This window comes from Capra hircus, chromosome 5 (genome assembly GCF_001704415.2).
Source record: "Capra hircus breed San Clemente chromosome 5, ASM170441v1, whole genome shotgun sequence".
Lineage (NCBI taxonomy): Eukaryota > Metazoa > Chordata > Mammalia > Artiodactyla > Bovidae > Capra > Capra hircus.
Genome location: NC_030812.1, coordinates 102941764 through 102959099, shown reverse-complemented (window position 1 = coordinate 102959099; position 17336 = coordinate 102941764). Strand labels below are relative to the sequence as shown.

Sequence of the window (17336 nt, the reverse complement as noted above, 5' to 3'; positions counted from 1 at the left end):
TTTCTCAGGAGTAAAGTTGTTGTAGTTTAGTCCTAAGTCATGTCCAACTCTTTTGTAACCCCATGGACTGTAGCCTGCCAGCCCTCTCTGTCTATGGGATTCTCCAGGCAAGAATACTGGGATGGGCTGCCATTTCCTTCTCCAAGGGATCTTCCTGGCCCAGGGATCGAACCCGAGTCTCCTGCATTGGCAGGTGGGTTCTTTACCACTGAGCCACCAGGGAAGTTCTGGGAGTAATGTAGGAGCAAAAAAATCTGCTTCATAGGGTCGTGGAGAAGATGAAGTAAGATAATATTTGTAAAGCACTTAGCATGGTACCTGGCATACAACAGGTGCTCAATAAAGGAGAGCTCTTAATGTTTCCGCACTCCAGGCCACCCTGCAAAAGCTGAAGGCAGAGGAGTATATCCAACAGAAGAGGGAGCTCTTGGCCCTCTATCGGAACCAAGATGGGGAGTCCCCGAGCACCAGGCCCTCCACGCCTTCCCAGGAGGGCTCTCAGAACAGCACGGAGGGCAGGTAAGAACCACAGAGAGTACAAGTTCTCCCAGGGTAGGGGGGCTGCAGGCTGGGAGGAAAGGAAGGGGAACCTATGAGGCTAGGAATGACAACTTTGGCTGGGGGTGGTGGCAGGGGTGGGACCTGGTTGAGGAACCCAGACTATAGTTTGGCACCAGCCCTGTAAAGGACCGCCTTTGGGTTAGCCAGCCTTGGGTGGGCACAGGGTAAAGGAAACAGACAGGAGAGGAGCAAACTCCTCGAGAGAAATAGGCTCCCCAGGCCAGGGGTTTTGCAGAATGTCAGGGCTGTAGGAATCCGGCTAGTTCAAATCTGTACAGATAATGTGAGAGCTTCACACAAAATAACACAGTTGCTGAGCATCATGGTTTGTTACAGAGAAAAAAAAGACTCCATCCATGGGCGGGGGGTGGGGGTGGGGTTGGGGGAGAACTCAGCAGAGCTTAGCAAAGAGCAAATACTTGATAACAAGTTTCTGGACCCGAACGTAGGGGCTAAAATGGCTTAAAGGAGCTTGTGGTCTAGCCAGTGAGATGAGAAGAACAATCAATGAAGTGCAAACAGTGAGACCAAAATAAGTTTGAAGGAGAGGTCATTTCTGGATGGAGAGATCAAGGGAGATTCCCTGGACTTGAACTTGACCCCTCAGCATCTGACTCTGACCACTTGCTATTAACTGTAGTGCTTGCGCGTCCTCGACCGTCATCCCCCATCTGGTGGTGACAGAAGACATGGATGAAGATGCCCCCTCGGTGCCAGATGATACCTCGGACCCTGGCTACGGCACTCTCATCCCAGGCTCTCCTGAAGAGTCCCACTCCTCGCTGAGCCGTCTACGCTTGAGGGCCCTTCGGCGGGACCCTCGCCTCACCTTCTCCACCCTGGAACTCCGAGATGTCCCTCTGCGTCCCCAGCCTTCTGACCCCCAGGCTCCCCAACGCCGAAGCGCCCCTGTACTGCCAGAGGAAGGTGTCCGGAAAGCAGGCAGTCTTCCCAGGGTAGACCCACCGACCTGGTCTGAGGAAGAAGACCGGACCTCAGCAGGCGAGAATGTGGTGGCGGAAACCTTGCAGAGGGCCCAGCTCCGGGGGCAGCTGTGCCCCTCCCCAGCCCACGCTGACTCTTCTGAGGAAAGCCCCTGGGAGTCCTCAGGGGACGAAGAAGAAGAGGGGTATCTCTTCCAGGGACCTGACTACACCCCCTCCCCTCACCCCCTCCGGCCCGAGGATATGCTCCGAGAGATCCGCGAGGAACTGGCCAGTCAGAGGATCGAAGGCGTCCCCGAGGCTGGAGGCAGCAGGCCTCGGAAGCTGACTCGGGTCCAACTGCAGAGGATGCGAGGGTCTCATGTTGTACACCTGGACACACCCCTGTCCACGTCGTAAGTGCAGAACGGAAGCTGGCTTGGGCCGGAGTGGAGGGAAAGGCCAGTGTGGAACCAGCGGGGATGCAAGAGGTGGTGGTCAGGTGGGGGGGGGGGAGCGGGGGTGGTGGTGAGATGGGTCAACACAGGAGAGCTTCCCAGGTGGATCAGCAGTAAAGAATCCACCTGCCAATGCAGGAAACACAAATTTGATCCCTGGGTCGGGAAGATCCCCTGCAGAAGGAAATGGCAACCCGCTCCAGTATTCTTGCCTGGAAAAGCCCATGGATAGAGGAGCCTGGTGGGCTATAGTCCATGAGGTCACAGAGTGGACATGACTTAGACATGACAGCCATTGCACAAAGGCAGAAAATACAGGAGGGCAGGAATGGGGGTGGTGGTGTCATGGCAGGGAGGGGCCTTTAGCTTCACTCTTCACCCATGTCTACCTGATGCCTGCTTCTTTCCCTTTCAGAGAGGTGTGAGGAACACGAAAGACCCTTAGCATTTCTCCAGGAGGAAATCTCTTCTGATGAATGCTGGTCGCCACCTCCACCCTGGGACTCTACCTCAAGGACCTTTCCCCAGGCATCCTGCCCCTCCTGCTCAGAGGACTTTGGGGATCAAGAACTGTACCTTTATGTGTCACAGATACCCCGAAGCCCCACATAAAGCTGTGTGTGAAAACCACCGTCCAAGCAGCACTAGATGAGGGCGGAGCAAAGAGAACCTGGGGTGGGGGTCAGGGCAGGTGTGACAGACTGAGAACAGGTTCACTCCATCTGTGCCCCAGCAGGATCGGGGCTCTGGCCGCCTCCTCCCCAGCCTCCCACAACAGCATCTTCACTCAGAAAAACCACTCCCTCCAGGGCAGAGCTTCAATCGGAGGATTTTAGTGTATTTACAGAAGTCCACAGCTCCCTTGGGAGGCCCCATTGTTCTGTGCTCCCCCCGCCGCCTGGGGACAGTTGAGCTGGTCCAGGCAGGGGGACAAAGTTTCTATTAGTGTACAGAGTGGATGAGTGGATGTGCAGAGTGGATACAAAGATGGCTTATCTACTGCGGAAACCGGCTCAGGGATCAACGCAGGGTCCCCAAGTCGCCTTGCTGGGTTCTCCAAGTCCAAAAAACAGGCAATGAGGCAGGGCGCCCCCCCCCCCCCCTTCGCAACCACTGCCGTGGGCTCCGGGCACACTCGGCCTCTCTCACGAGTACACACACTCCACATCACACAGACACACATACAGAGACACAGACACACGCACTGCACGCAGACACACACTACACGCAGACACACTACACGCAGCTGACCCGCCAGCAGCTGAGAAAAGCTATGTACACTGAGGGAGTAGCACCAGGTCAGTGGCTGCCAGATCGTGCCTGCTCCTCCAAGACTCTTCCTCTCCAGGAAAAAAAACAAAACAAAACAGGAGGTCCACAGGGCATCTCGCAGATCCTTCCGGGCTGCCTGACGCAGGAAGGAAGCAGCCGTCCACAGGCGAGGCGGCCCGCAGTCGGAGGGGCGGAGCCTCACCGGAGAAGGCGGGGCTCGGACGCGAGGCGGGCGGTGCCGCTCAGCGCCTCCTCGATGTTTTCCAGGCAACCCAGCAGGTCCATGTCTCTGAGCACGCGGCCCAGCAGCTCCAGCGTGGCTTCGCGGCGCGGCGTGCGCCGCCGCCAGGCCGCCAGCATGCTGTACTGCGCCTCGCGCAGGTGGCGCCCGTTCTCCAGCTCCAGCCGCTCGATCTCGTGCTCGCTCAGTCCCAGCCGCCGCACCAACTCCTTCCAGCGCGACGGGGGCACGTTGTCCACCACCGCGTACAGGGTGGCGGGGTCGGCTGCGGGGAGGCAGCGCGGTGAGCCTGGAGCTGCGGCCCTCCGGCCTGGCCCCTCACCGCGCTCTCAACTCAGGGCGCCCCGCCCACCCACCTCCCCGGCCGGGGCCAGGGTTCCCAGAGAGGATGAATGAGGAACTCACCATCCGCGAGCTGATCGGGGGCGCTGGGGGCGCTGGCTTCCCACTTCTGAACTGGGGTGCAGAGGTGGGTGGAGGCCGGAGGTCCGGGGAGGATGGGGCCAGCCTTTAGATGGGGCGGGGCCATCTCGCTGGAGGGAGGTGCGACGGCTCCGAAGCTGGACCGGTCACAGGGGATGTAAGGGGGAATGGAGACAGGACTGGAACTTGGGGTGGGGTTGAAGCAGATGGTGGTGGTGGGGTTGAAGCCTGGGGCCGGGGCCAGGAGTTCTGGCTCCCCCTGAGGAAGGGACGGCACAGCATTAGCGCAAGAGGAAAAACAGCCCCACAGCCCCCGTTCTTCTGGATTATGGATGGGAGCCGGGCTAGAAGGAATCAGGGGAGACCTAGGGCAAGGGGTTGGTTCTGGGTGCTTTGGGTGTTACAAGGTAATAGTGGACAGTTAGGGAAGCCTGGGGGTCATTCCCCGGTATCATCTTACCTCTTTTACCAGAGTCGACTGCCCGCAAACTGAGAAAAAAAGAAACAGAGCGTCACAAATTTCACTTCCTCTCTCAGCCCTAGCGCCCATCGCAGGACTGGTGGTGGGCCCTTGTGGTGACACGCTTCAGGGCCTATGTGACCCCAGGGACGAAAGAATCACTGATGCAGTACGAGCTCTCACCAGCCATCCCGTACCAGCTCAGGCCAGCGGGGTCCTTGGCAAGAAACTAAGAGGATACCCTTAATCTCCCTCGTGCCTGTGCACCCCACCCTCCCTTATCGCCTTGCCCTCCCAAAGTCCCCACTCACTGATGGAGTAGAGCTTGGGCTTCCACCGCTGGTAGCGACATGCTAAAACCACAGAGGCGAAGGATGCCAGGCAAAGCCCAAAGACAATCACCAGGGGTAATAGTACTGTAGTGCCTGGAGACAGAGCAGAAGGTGGTCAGAGGCGAGGGCAAGACCAGGAAAGGGCCCCTGGGCTTGGTTGGGCATTAGGATAGTTCTCCTCACCTGGGTCCTGAGAATCTTTACCAGTTGAAGGTCGGGTTGGACATAACTTCTCACACTCCTTGTTCTTACAACTAAAAGAAGAGACAGTGCTGGTGAGTAGGGGCCCCCCACTAAGAGGAATATAGGGGGAAAAAAATAGACCCATACAGATTGTTGGAAATTCTGCCCTTTACAAATATTTAGCTATCTCGTGATAGAATGGAAATCAATCCTATCTCAGCAACTGATGCAGTGGAAGGAAAAAAAAATTAGCTGATCCCAGAATCATTTCATTTTAGAGCTGGATTTGATCTTGAAGAGGCTGTGTAGGGAAAGAGTTAAAAGCAGTCAGTGTGTGCATGCTCAGTCATATCTGACTCTTTGTGACCTCGTGGACTGTAGCCCCCAAGCTCCTCTGTCCATGGGATTTCCCAGGCAAGAATACTAGAGTGGATTGCCATTTCCTTCTCCAGGGGATCTTCCTGACCCAGGATTGAATGAGTGTCTCCTGCATTGGCAGGCGAATTCTTTACCACCGAGCCACCAGTCAGAGTCAGAGTCACCAGACTGTGTGATTACAGGCACATCACTTAACCTGTAAGCCTGTTTTCTCATCAGTAAAACAGGGATCCTACTTGGACTAAGGATTAAGTAACATAATTATGTCTGACATATAGTAAACTCTTATACATGCTGACTGTCATTGAACTGGTTTTTTGTGTGTTCTTGTTTGTTTTTCAATATTTAGCTGCACTGGGTCTTAGTTGCAGCATGTGGGATCTAGTTCCATGATCAAGGAACCCAGACTCCCTGTACTGGGAGAGAAGAATCTTAGCCACTGGACTGCCAGGGAAGTCCTTTGAATTATTTTATCATTGTTTTACTGATGAGAATCCAGTGGCAGAGAGATTAAAGAACTTTTTCTCTAGATGCCACAGCTGATGACAGCACCTGACTTTGAGAGGGGGTCATGTGAACCATTAAAAAACACATCTTGTTGGGGGAAGCCAGAGGACACTAGAACAAGCACGTCTTCCCATGCTGGGAGCTGGCACCCGGCAGCACGGAAGGATGAGAACTGCATCAAGGGTTTCGGAAGGAACTTGAGGAGGTGAGTTCTTCGCAGGAATCTGCAAACAAGGAGAGCTGATTTTGCCCACTTCACAGGCTCACGCGGAGAACCACATGGAAACGGTGTAAAAGTGATTTTAAGAAAAAGAGACTAGTGGGAAAAAGAAACTAATTTCTCATCAGACACTTTGTAGTTATGTTTTGTGGTTCTTACAACTTTGCCAACCTGATGTCATTATCTTTACTTTAAAGGTAAAGAAGAATTGAGTCTCAGAGATGTTAAGTCACTGGCTCAAGCTCACACAGCCAATACAGTGGCTAGCCTGAGGTTTAAACCCAGGGCAATTCAACTTTAGAGCCCTCAGAGTTTCCTCTTTGGACGCAAGTGTGCAAAGCAAGAAGGAGTGAGGAGGTGTGGTCAAAAGGACTGGGAAGGAAAGACCACACTGTATCAAACCTAAGATCAACAATCAAAGGCATCATTATTTACATCCTACACACAGCTGCCACCTGTACCATCAACTGTTGTAAGATGGAGTCTGATTTCAGAGATGTAAACGTGTATTCCTTGAATCAATAGCAGAGTCTGTTGCCTAAGAATCTGAATGTCTTCAGAAAAAGATCTGAATGTCTAAAAGGAACTGCAAGTCCTTGGGGGTATGAGCCTCTATTCCTCAAAGACTTCATAAGATTTCTGAACATGTTGTGGGCAGGGAAGACTGGCTGGTATCTCGACATGAAGTGTCTCCCATACCAAACAGCCAGTAGCAGGCTTCCCCTGTGGTCCAGTGGTTAAGAATCTGCCTGCCAATGCAGAGACATGAATTCAATCCCTGGGTCGGGAAGATCCCACATGCCTCAAGGCAGCTATGGCTGTGCACCTCAACGACTGAGCGCTGGCTCTCAGAGCCGCAACTCTTTAGCTCGTGTGCCACAACTACAGAAGCTCGAGTGCCCTAGAGCCTGTGCTCCACAGCAAGAGAAGCCACCACAATGAGAAGCCCGTGCACCAAAACTAGAGGGTGGCCCCTGCTCTGCTCAATGAAAGCTTTCTCGCAGCCAATAAGTAAATAACAATTTACAAAAAATAAAAGCATCCTGCAGGAGCGAAAGCACCCCCTAGAACCTCGCCATCCTCCCACCCCAGTCCAGTGCGCAGCAGCTGGCGGAAGGACTCACTCGTGACAGGAGATGCACTTGGCGCCTTTTAGAAAGAAGCCCATATGGCAGTGGCAGATGGTGTCCTGTCTCTCCTGGCCTGCGGGGAGACAAGCAGCACAGCTGAGAGAGGACGCGCCTCACGCTGAGGGCAAGAGGGAGGGCTAGGAGGGGCAGGGCACAGCAAGGTGGAGACCCTGCTCTGGAGACGGAGACGGGGCGAGGAGCGGCGTTGGGAGAGCCATGCTTACAGGGGATATTCACTGTGCCGTTGGGACAGAGGCTGCAGTTCAGACACCGGAAGCCAGTTTCGCCCCAGTATTCCCGGTACTGGTTCTTCCTGCAGCCACACACAGTGTCCCGGTCCACTGTACAAGGGGAAATCTCCACCTGGAACATTTCTGGTGAGGGGAGGAGATGGGGTGTGAGCCCCCATGGTCCTCATCTGGTGTGTCTCTCTGAGTAACGACCGCCATGCACTCAGTCACTCGTGCACGGACATCCCTGCCCACCCCCAGCAGCACGCACCCGTCCCCTCCCCTAGAGAGAGACTGCACACCCCTCCGAACACCCACCTGACCCAGCCTGTTCAGAGCCCTGCGCCCTCCTGAGACTCACCATCCCGGCACCTGGAGCAGCTCAGGCATCGTCGGAGATGGTTCTCCAAGGCAGTGTAGGTGCCAGGGGCACACACCCTGCAGTCCGTGTCTCGCCCTGGAGCCGGACAGTCATTGTACAGATAGGTACCTGTGATTCAGGGGTTGGAATTAGGCTGCAGCCAGGAGCTCAGGGGAGGAGCTCCAGGCCTGGGAAGATAGCCTGGGCACCTCCCAAAGTCCCTCGGAGAGGAAAGGAGGGAGAAAGCCCCAGACCAGCAGAGGCAACCAAGCCAGGTTCTAGAACATCTGGAAAATGCAAAGGAAGAAGCAGGGCCTCCTGACTGAGGAGTTCCACGGGGATCCCTTTCTCCTACCTTTGTGGCACTTGGTGCAGCAAATGGTGCTATTTTGCGGGTGGTTATATTTTCCTTGGGGACAGGAAGTCTCTCTCTTCTCCAGGTCCCCGGGGTGAGGGACCAGCCCATGAACCCCTGCGGGGTACACATCTGCCAACAGAGCCGGAAGCACCTGGGGAGGAGTCAGATGGAGGAGGACCTTCAGGAAAGGGAGGGAGGATGGGGATCATAGAGGTAGCAAGTCTAAAGCCTTCTCAGCCTTCTCAAATCTTCTCGCCGGGACACCCCCACCTACACTCCGCCTGGGCTGTCGGCACCGTGCCATCGCCATTGTTCTCTCGTTTTCCCATCCTTTTCCCTCCAACTCAAGGCTGGAAGATCCCAGGTGCGGCTCATACTTCATCCTGTTTCCCCAAACCAGCTCTCAGGACTGGACCAGGGCAGGTGTTCAGTAGAGGGGGTGAGAACAGGCCTTTCTTTCCTTCCAATGAGCAGCCCTAAAGGTTGAGGTGGCGTTTCTCCATCTGGGTGCTGTGCTCACGGTGTATTCACTTTGTGAACATTCACAGAGGCGAACCTATAGGGTTGTGCCCTTTCCTGTATTACATTGTCACATCCAACTCTAGCCCACCAGGCTCCTCTGTCCATGGGATTCTCCAGGCAAGAATACTGGAGTGGGTTGCCATTTCCTCCTCCAGGGAATCTTCCCAACCCAGGGATCGAACCCACATCTCCTGTGTCTCCTGCACTGGCAGGCGGATTCTTTACGGCTGAGCCACCAGGGAAGCCCTGTTAAGCTTGGAGAGCAACAGGCTAACCAGAGCCCAGAGACCCCAGCGGGGACAGGAGGGCTTGGCAGCCCAGAGCAGGTAAGCCGTAGGCAGGTCACCCCCCAGTCCCCCACTGGGTGTCGCTGCAGCAGTTAGAAGCCCCAGCCCCAGCCCCAGCCCCAGCGCCAGCCAGAGGAAGCTACACTCAGAAACCCAGCTGCAACCCTGTAGGGCACCTCCCCTACCCAGAGGCAGCACCCTTCCCTAGCCACCCCAGCCCCGTGCCACAGCCCCTGACAACAGGCCTGGGGCTTCCAGGGCAACAGGAAGAGTTTGGGGATGTTTATGGGAAGGGCTTCCCAATCCTGTATGTGCAGTTCCTTTCCCGAAGAAGGCCTCATAGCATCTAAGGTCACAGGACCTTGGAACTACATCCAGGCGGCTGGAAGCAGAGCCAAATTGCAGAGAGAGCATCAGGACAAAGAATGGGGGCGGGGGTCCAGGTCTGGGCCAGGGTTGGTGGGGGAGTGCAGCCTTCCAGGGACTTCGGGTTGATGAGGAAACAGCTTCCCAAGAAGGAGGGAAAGAGGCTTTCTCAGGCCACATGCCTCCTGCCGCAATCCCCAGCCCTTTGGGGGTTAACTCAGATCCGGGAAAGGGAAATCTTTTCCCAGCAGCTCCGCCCAGTGACTCAGGCCAGAGGGAGGGAGGGAATCCAGGGGAGGGAGAGGGGACCCGTCGGTTCCCCGGCTCCTTAAGGGTCATGAGTCAGCTGAAAGGTTGATGGGACCAGGACCCCGCACGCAATCTGGACCCCATCTGATTCCCTCCTGGGGGTCAGGCTGTATCCCTACGCAGAGCCCCCCTTCCTCCCATCCTCCTCCAAACAGCCAGGCCATGGGTCTCAGTCCCTTTTGGCCCACTTTTTCGGGAAATGGCTCCCTATCCCATTCCATCCCAAAGGGAAGTCTCCGGTGACCTCAGGCTTCCCCCTCTCAGGTCACTACCCGCCCCTCCCCCTCCCGGAGGGCCACTCAGCTCCTTCCCACCCCTCAGCATCCTTCCTTTAGACTCAGCCTCACCCAGACCCCTCCTCCTCCCAGCTCTGCCAGTCCCCCCCCGACAACAAGGGCCCCTGACCTGCCCTAGCTCCAGAAGGGAGTGCCCTATGTCCAGAAGGGAGCGAACCAAGGCTGCCCTCCCAGCTGAGTTCACTGCCTTCCCACAGCTCAGCTGGTTCTGGCCAGCTGGGTTGGGCTTGGGGACCTCCCTGGGGTCCTTAAACAATCCTTAGGAAACAAGACCAGTTATGAGGCTCCTCAGCCCCTCCCGCAAGCCCACAGGCTGCACAGGAAAAGCTCCAGAGCTCTGAATGCCCAGTTCCATGAGGGAAGGAGCAAGTAAGCAGGGATGGAAGACAATCAGCACCATTTCCCCAGGGGGGCCCCCCTAGTCCCCACCTGCTCCCCCAGCCAGCCCACTTGGATCCTAGGGGCCAGGGCCTCAGGTCCCCCCACTAGTGGGCACCATCCCTTGGCACCGAGTGCATCTTTAGCCACTGCATCTTGCACTGTGCGTTGTGCTAAGTTGCTTCAGTCGTGTCCGACTCTTTGAGACCCTATGAACAGTAGCCTGCCAGGCTCGTCTGTCCATGGGACTCTCCAGGCAAGAATACTGGAGTGGGTTGCCATGCCCTCCTGCAGAGGATCGTCCAGACCCCGGGGTCGAACCTGCATTTCTTATGTCTCCTGCACTGGCAGGCTTGCAGTGAAACAGTAGAAACAGAGGGTGAGCTTTGAGCGCCCAGACCCCAGTCAACCTGAGTGTCTGTGGCCTGGAGCAGGGCAAAGGCAGGAAGCTGGGGTGCCTGTGGAGAGACAGTTGAGGAGGTGGCCCAGCACCCCTCCAACTCCCCCACAACTTCCGCCTGGGGAGGCTTTTAAGTGCGACTTCCTGCGCTGGGGCTGCAGCGAGGGGGTGGAAGAGCTGACAGCAGAGACCCTGTGGTCTCTGACCAGCCGCCTCACTCTCCTGTCCCCCATTCACTTGTTCATTAAAGTGTTTTGTTCATTTGATGTCAAAATCTTTGGGGAGCTTAAGACAGCTTCTCCTCCAAGGCTCTGCTGAGGCCTGGCCTCCCTCCCCTGAAGCCCCCCATCAGTGAGGCTTCCCCCCTTCCAGCATATTCCATGCAAACCCCACCCTGTGAGCTTTAAAAACATGAATTTATTATATCTATTTTGGGCTCTTACCATAACATAGCAGCTTTGGGTGACTAGATAATAATCTCCCCAAGTAGACCATAAACTATGCGATGAGAGATCTGAAAGCGTTTTGGTCAGAGATACTGTCTAATCCCCCGCACACAGAACGGTAGGGGCAAGATAAATGTGGTTTGATTGATTGATTTCATGACTATCTCTCTTTCACTCCAGTAAAAGCCAGTGATAACCAAAGTGGGAAGATGGGAGTCAGTGCTGGGCAGTAGGAATATATTTATCTCCAGGGGAAAACTCCTTCCTCCTTCCCACACACTCTCACACCCACTTGCACAATCTCACAGGAGATGCTGGCAAGCCTTCCTCTCCTTTCGAGCATCCCTGGTGAGTGAAGGCAGCGCTTACAGATAAGAGTCTGAACATTTCTGCCTGAACACGAGGCAGATAAGGGTCTGAGAACCTCTGCTTGAGCCTGTCAGATACGCACTTCACTAGGCGAATTCCCAGACCTTCTACATGCCCCCAAACAAAACCCACTGACCTCCTGACCCAGACAGATATCACAACATCAACTTGTCTTGGCCACCCTTCTCTCCTCAGGGTCCCCATCCCTCCCATGCCACAATCCGGGTCTGTAGTCCATCTTGCCAGATCTCCTCCGTCATCTCTCAGTCCTCTCCATGGGTTGCCTCACTCTCAGATCATTGCCACTGTGTTCTTGACTATTCCCTGCTCCAGTCCAGCCTACACCCTTGCTTGTCTGCATTCAAGCTTCAACTTGCACCCACAGGTGCAGGAATCTTTCTCGCCTGACCCTGAACATCATTTCCGTAGGTCACGCCTTCCTTCCCTGAATGAGAACTTGAAGAGGTACCTGCTACTATTCTGGACACATTCCTGGACACAGCGGACCTGAGAGAATTATTTATGAAGAAATGAATGAACGAATGGAATTCCTCTACCAGGGATCACAGTCAAGATTCTCTCTCCGTTCCTTCCCCTACTTCCTTCAATTTTCTCTTTCTCACTTTTTCTTTCTTTTTTTTTTTTTTAACTATTTATTTTTATTTATTTGGCTGTGCAGGGTCTTAGTTGTGGCATGTGGGATCTAGTTCCCCAACCAGGGATCAAACCCAGGGCCCCAGCATTGACAGCTCAAGAGTCTTAGCCTCTGGACCACCAGGGGAGCCTCTCTCACTTTTTTTGTTCCTCAATAGAATCTTACCCCTACAGTTAAGACACTGAGCTTCTTGCCACCACCAGCCTCCAACACACAACCCCACTGTTCTATTCCTCCGAGCCGTGTGTGCTAAGTCGCTTCAGTCGTGTCTGACTCTTTGCGACCCCATGAACTGTGGCCCACCAGGCTCCTCTGTCCATGGGATTTTCCAGGCAAGAATGCTGGAGCGGGTTGCCATTTCCTCCTCCTCCAGGAGATCTTCCCAACCCAGGGAACGAGCCTGTGTCTCTTGCGTCTCTTGTACTGGCAGGCAGGTTCTTTACCACTAGCGTTACCAGGGAAGCCCAAACTCTCCCTCAGACCAGCAACCCTTTTTTCAGCCTCCTGCTTGTCTGTGACTTCAAATCTCAGCTCCAAAACCCAATTTCCAGGAGGCGTTCCCTCCCTCATTCCATCCTTTATTCATTCAACAAACCGGGGAGGAGCATCTTTGAGGTGCAGGTCCCATAGGAATGCCGGGGAAGATGAGATGAAGACGCAAAAGACTCTTAGCTAAGTCAGAGATGGGTGACTGGGGAGGGAGCTGGGCACTGATCCGCAGACAGGACAGCACTCACCCCCCTTCCTGGTTCTGCCTCCCATCGGTGTTCCAGGGCACCACATCACGCTTTTGTGGGCGTTTTCCCCAGGATCGTGAGAATCATTTTTTTCTGTAAGCTGTCTTGGCTACAAGATTGTAAGCTCTTTGGGAGCAGCAAGATCTTGTGTGTTCTGTCACAGTGCTCCTGCATTCTCCCCGCCTCCACCACCCTCTCCCCCCCAACACACACATTGTTCCCTGCACTGCTCATTGACTGGCCCAGGGAAGCCTTACCCAGCTCCGTACACCTCCTGTGTCCCCTCCAGTTCCAAGCTAAGCTTGTTCCCTTAGCTGTCACACCCCAACCTGGGCCGGATCAGCTGCAACCCCAGGCACCTGACACCTTTCTTTATCTTTCCAGGCCCCCTGTATCTCTGTTTTCCAAATGCAGAAGCCACTGAGCAATAACCACCACTACTGGCTTCCCTGGTGGCTCAGACAGTAAAGAATCTGCATGCAATGCAGGAGACCCGGGTTCCATCCCTGGATCACAAAGATCCCCTGGAGAAGGCAATGGCTACCCACTCCAGTATTCCTGCCTGGGAAATTCCATGGACAGAGAAGCCTGGCGGGCTACAGTCCATGGGGTCACAAAGAGCTGGACATGACTAAGCAACACACGCGCGCACACGCACACACACACTATTACTACTAACAATAGAAAAGCTCTCATTAATACTGAGTGCTTTCCGTTTGCCATACCCTGCTCCTCCACGAGATCAGAAATCCCATGAAGACAAAGACTATGTTCACTACCAGCACCTCAAACAGTATCCAGCACCAAGCAGGCACAAAGGAATGAAATACCTGACATGTATCCATCTATGCCATCTTTGAAACGATACTATGCAGCAGAAACTAAGACAAACTGTAAAGCAATTATACCCCAATAATAAAAATCAAATCAAATACAAAACAAACCAAAACAACGACATCATGAGGTGGTGACTATTCTGTCCATCTTAGAGATAAAGAAGCAAGACGTGGCGGGTTACGTAACCCGTTCAAGTCCAGACAGCGAGTACCTGAGGGAGACAGGACTGGATCGGGTGGTTTGCCCCAGGAGAGAAGAGGTGTCAGGGAGGCTGCAGCGGGAAATGGGGGGAGCCTGTGAGGACAGCCTGGAGAGAAGGGAAAGGCGGGTTTGGGGGTGTGCAAGAATGGACGAAGGAGATCAGGAGGGAGGAGGGGTGCTTCGTGAGGAACTGGTGTCGAGAAAGGTGGACCAGAGCAGAGAAGGAGGAACCAGAGAGAAAGTTTCAAAGAGGAGGCTCCCAGAAGTCTGGACTTGTGGGGAGACTAGACAGAAAAGAAGGAATGATTAGGGCGCACAGCAGGAGACGCTGGCGGAAGGAGGGTCGGGGGAGAAGAGGTTGGGGGAGTCAAGGTGGGGAGTGGCGACTGGGCAGAGGAAGAGTGAACCAGGAGAAAGTGGCCAACGCAGTCCCCGAACTAGGCAGAGGCGAGGGGCTGGGTCTCTGCCCCCAGACCACTGAAGGGGGGGTGGGGGGTCAAGGATACACTGAAAGAAGGCTAAGGCAAGAGAAGGGGACATTTTCCAGTGACGAAAACAAGTGTCTACCAACTTCCCCAAACTGAGCTGTGGAAGAAGAAAGCAAGTGATCTGTTGTTGGGGTCGGGGGAGGGGGCCAGAGGACAGGCCCCTGGGCTCTGCGGCCTCGGAGCGGGGGTCAGTCCTAAGGCCAGAGGCCACAGACCAAGGGTGAAGGGTGCCCCCCAGGGGTCCAGGAGGCCTGGGCCTGGAGAGGCCGCGGGATCTCCAGCCCCTATGTGGTTACCCACTCCCTTCCCAAACGCCCCCAACATAGCACCCCAAGCCCACCGCCCCCAGCCCAGGGCCTCTCCTGGACTCAGTTTCCCCACTTCACGAGAGGCGTCCAGCCCCTGCTTTCCATTCTCAGCCCGGCGCCCAGGTAGCCTCGCTTCTCCGCGGCCCAACACAGCGACTGGGCAGAACCATCCGGACTCTGAGAAGACCCACCTTCTTTTTCTCATTCCTTTCGATTTCCTAACAAACCACCTCTCCTTACCCTGTGGGCACCTGCCGCCACATTCCCAGCCTGCCCAGGCCTGGGTCCACTTTCCCTCCTGGCCTTTCAAGCTCGCCCCCGGCTCTGGGACGCGGGTGAATGGGGCAGTGTGTGAGGGCAGGCCCGCGCAGGCCTGAGGCCCTCTCCAGCCCCAGGCGCCCCTCGCCCGCCGGCCCGCTCCTCCCTGGGCCCCTCCCCGTCTCACCAGTGGCAGCAGCAGGCCAGGCGCGGTGGGGAGGCCCATGTCCGGCCAGCTGTGGCCTCTCAATCCCCCATCAGGGCTGGGGCAGTGGCGGCCCGCGACAGTGGCAGCAACACAGTCCTTGCGTATCCCCAGTGGAGGCTGGGCCTCGGGTCGGGGAGTGGAGGGTTGAGACTGGGGCGGGGACACAGCCCAATCCAGAGGACCTCAAACCCGGAAGGCCAGCCCTGCGGCCCTGAGCCGGGAGAACTCCGAGAAAACTTGAGCTGAGAGGAGGTGGGAGGGGAAGGGAGAGAGGCAGATGGGGTATCGCAACTTCAGGACAGGAAGAGCCTGGGGTGGAGGCGGGAGGAGGCGGGAGGAAGGGGGGGCCAAGGTCCCTTAACCCTTTGTAGTCAGACAGAGGCAGGGCTCTGGGATCCAGCGGCCACGTGCCAGGGCCTAACCACGCCCCACCCGCCCCAAATACCCAGGTGCGCCCCTCCCGGCCCTCCACCTCCTCTCCCACAACTCCAGGCCTGTCCCAAGCGAACAGAAGGAGAAAGACAGGGCTTTGGAGTCAGATTCACTGGGTTCCAGCTCAGAACTCTCTGCTTTTTTAGCTGGGTGGTCTTCTGTGTTCCAGTCTGCGTAATGAAGAGACCCTCTCTCACGCTGTCGCAGTCAGGTAAGTGATGCCAGACTTGATCCCGTCCTCAGGGCTCTTCCCCTTTTCCCAGGGTTCTCCAATGACATCCTAATGTCTCACTTTCTTGGGAATGTACACCTGCAATCCACACCTCAGAGTAAAGCTTAACCCTGACTGGGGATCCTGACCTGCCCCACTCCCCACCCCCCACCCCACCAGGTCTCATTCCATCTGTGCCGGGCAGGACCCTCAACTGCTGATTCTGGCTGAACCTCCCAGAAGACCTCGGTCATGAAATGAGAGCCACAGTGCCTGGCCCAGCTTCCATGGGGAAGGTGACGTCATGAGGCCTAATGGAATTACAGCTCACTCCATCAGGTATTGCTAGAACGTTCCCAGTGCCCTTTTCCCAAATATTCTGACACATTGATCCAAACTGCCCTCAAAGATAATCTACGACAGTCCCCCCTTGTTGTTGTTTCTTAAATTGATTTTAAACTGAAGGACAATATTGTGTTGGTTTCTGCCATACGTCAATATGCATCAGCCATAAATATGCATACGTCCCCTCCCTCTTGAACTTCCCTCCCACCTCCCACCCCTTTAGGTTGTTACTGAGCCCTGGTTTGAGTTCCCTGAGTCATACAGCAAATTCCCACTGGCGGTCTCTTTTACATATGGCAGTGTGTATGTTTCCATGCTTTGAGGCCCAGAGACGTGCCGGTCATGTGCCCTGCTGGGCCAGCCCAGCCCGCAGACTTCTGACTTCGGACCAAAGGCCCTGTTTTGTTGCAACAGATAATGGCCACTTCCCTATCAGTCCTTTTGAACCAGTCAGACTCCACCCTTGACTCTTAGGATGTTTTATGCCATGCCCATCCGTGCGGGACGTCTCCCAGATGAATCCCACAACGGAGTACAGCATTCACCCAAATGGTCTCTGGATGCGCGGAGCATCCCCAAGACCCAGTCCAGGCCCCGAATTCTCCAGCTGCTGAGACTGCTAGAAATACAGGGAGAGCAGACAGGAGTGAGGAGCGCCTAGGGTTTTGTGACTTGGCATCGGAGCTCCTTACCCATTGATCTCTTGATCCACCAGCTAACCCTCAACCCTGGAATCCACCCTCTCTGGCCCTTCCTGGCCTCCCCTCTGTGATCCCAGGTGTGAATGGAGCCTCGATGTCCCTACTTCTGGCTGACTTCACTCTACCCCATCCTCCAGCTTCTGAGATACTAGAGGATTAAAGCTGGACCCACAGAGGATGAGGATCACCTCTACCATCACCCGGGGAGGCTCCAAGTGCCACATGAGTAGACCCAAAGCAGAGCTCTTAAAGAAGCCGAGTCATTGAAATACAGTGCAAGAGTCCAATAGCCCAGCTTCCAGTGTGAAGGCACTAAGAGACACCTCGTGTTAAAAATGGGAAGCTTGCTGGTACCCCTCACACCGCACGCATGGACGATAAATGACGCAAAGTGTTTAGCAAGGGTTTGACATATTCGAAGCATTCAGTCAGTGGTTGTTGCGGTTGTTCCGTTGCTAAGTCATGTCTTACTCTGTGACCCCATGAACTGCAGCATGCCAGGCTTCCTTGTCCTTCACCATCTCCTGGAGTTTGAGCAAACTCAT

General features: G+C 55.2%; 2 protein-coding genes and 1 long non-coding RNA gene across 6 annotated transcripts in view; 2 read left to right on the top strand and 1 right to left on the bottom strand.

Moving 5' to 3' along the window:
* Positions 1 to 3012, top strand: part of PLEKHG6 (pleckstrin homology and RhoGEF domain containing G6) — a 17754-nt gene extending 14742 nt beyond the window's left edge. For both annotated transcript variants that reach the window (XM_018048603.1, XM_018048604.1), the window contains 3 exons: positions 374 to 519; positions 1202 to 1900; positions 2358 to 3012. In XM_018048603.1, coding sequence (XP_017904092.1) covers positions 374 to 519; positions 1202 to 1900; positions 2358 to 2367 — 855 coding nt within the window. In that variant the 3' untranslated portion in view covers positions 2368 to 3012. The remainder of the gene's footprint in view (positions 1 to 373; positions 520 to 1201; positions 1901 to 2357) is intronic.
* Positions 2755 to 15513, bottom strand: TNFRSF1A (TNF receptor superfamily member 1A). Its single transcript, XM_018048606.1, has 10 exons — positions 15082 to 15513; positions 8035 to 8188; positions 7680 to 7808; positions 7313 to 7462; positions 7083 to 7161; positions 4854 to 4924; positions 4650 to 4763; positions 4339 to 4367; positions 3861 to 4137; positions 2755 to 3720 (listed from the first exon to the last, which is right to left on the bottom strand). The coding sequence occupies exons 1-10, from the start codon at positions 15118 to 15120 to the stop codon at positions 3413 to 3415; spliced, it is 1350 nt and encodes a 449-aa protein (XP_017904095.1). The 5' UTR covers positions 15121 to 15513; the 3' UTR covers positions 2755 to 3412.
* Positions 15274 to 17336, top strand: LOC102178050. 3 transcript variants are annotated; one of them, XR_001295741.2, is made up of 4 exons: positions 15274 to 15354; positions 15681 to 15745; positions 15926 to 16084; positions 16806 to 17336. It is a non-coding gene; the product is annotated as an uncharacterized LOC102178050 (long non-coding RNA). The 3 variants fall into 3 exon arrangements; XR_001918112.1 differs by lacking the exon at positions 15274 to 15354 and having other exon boundaries at positions 15576 to 15745; positions 16869 to 17336; XR_001295742.2 differs by lacking the exon at positions 15274 to 15354 and having other exon boundaries at positions 15579 to 15745; positions 16929 to 17336.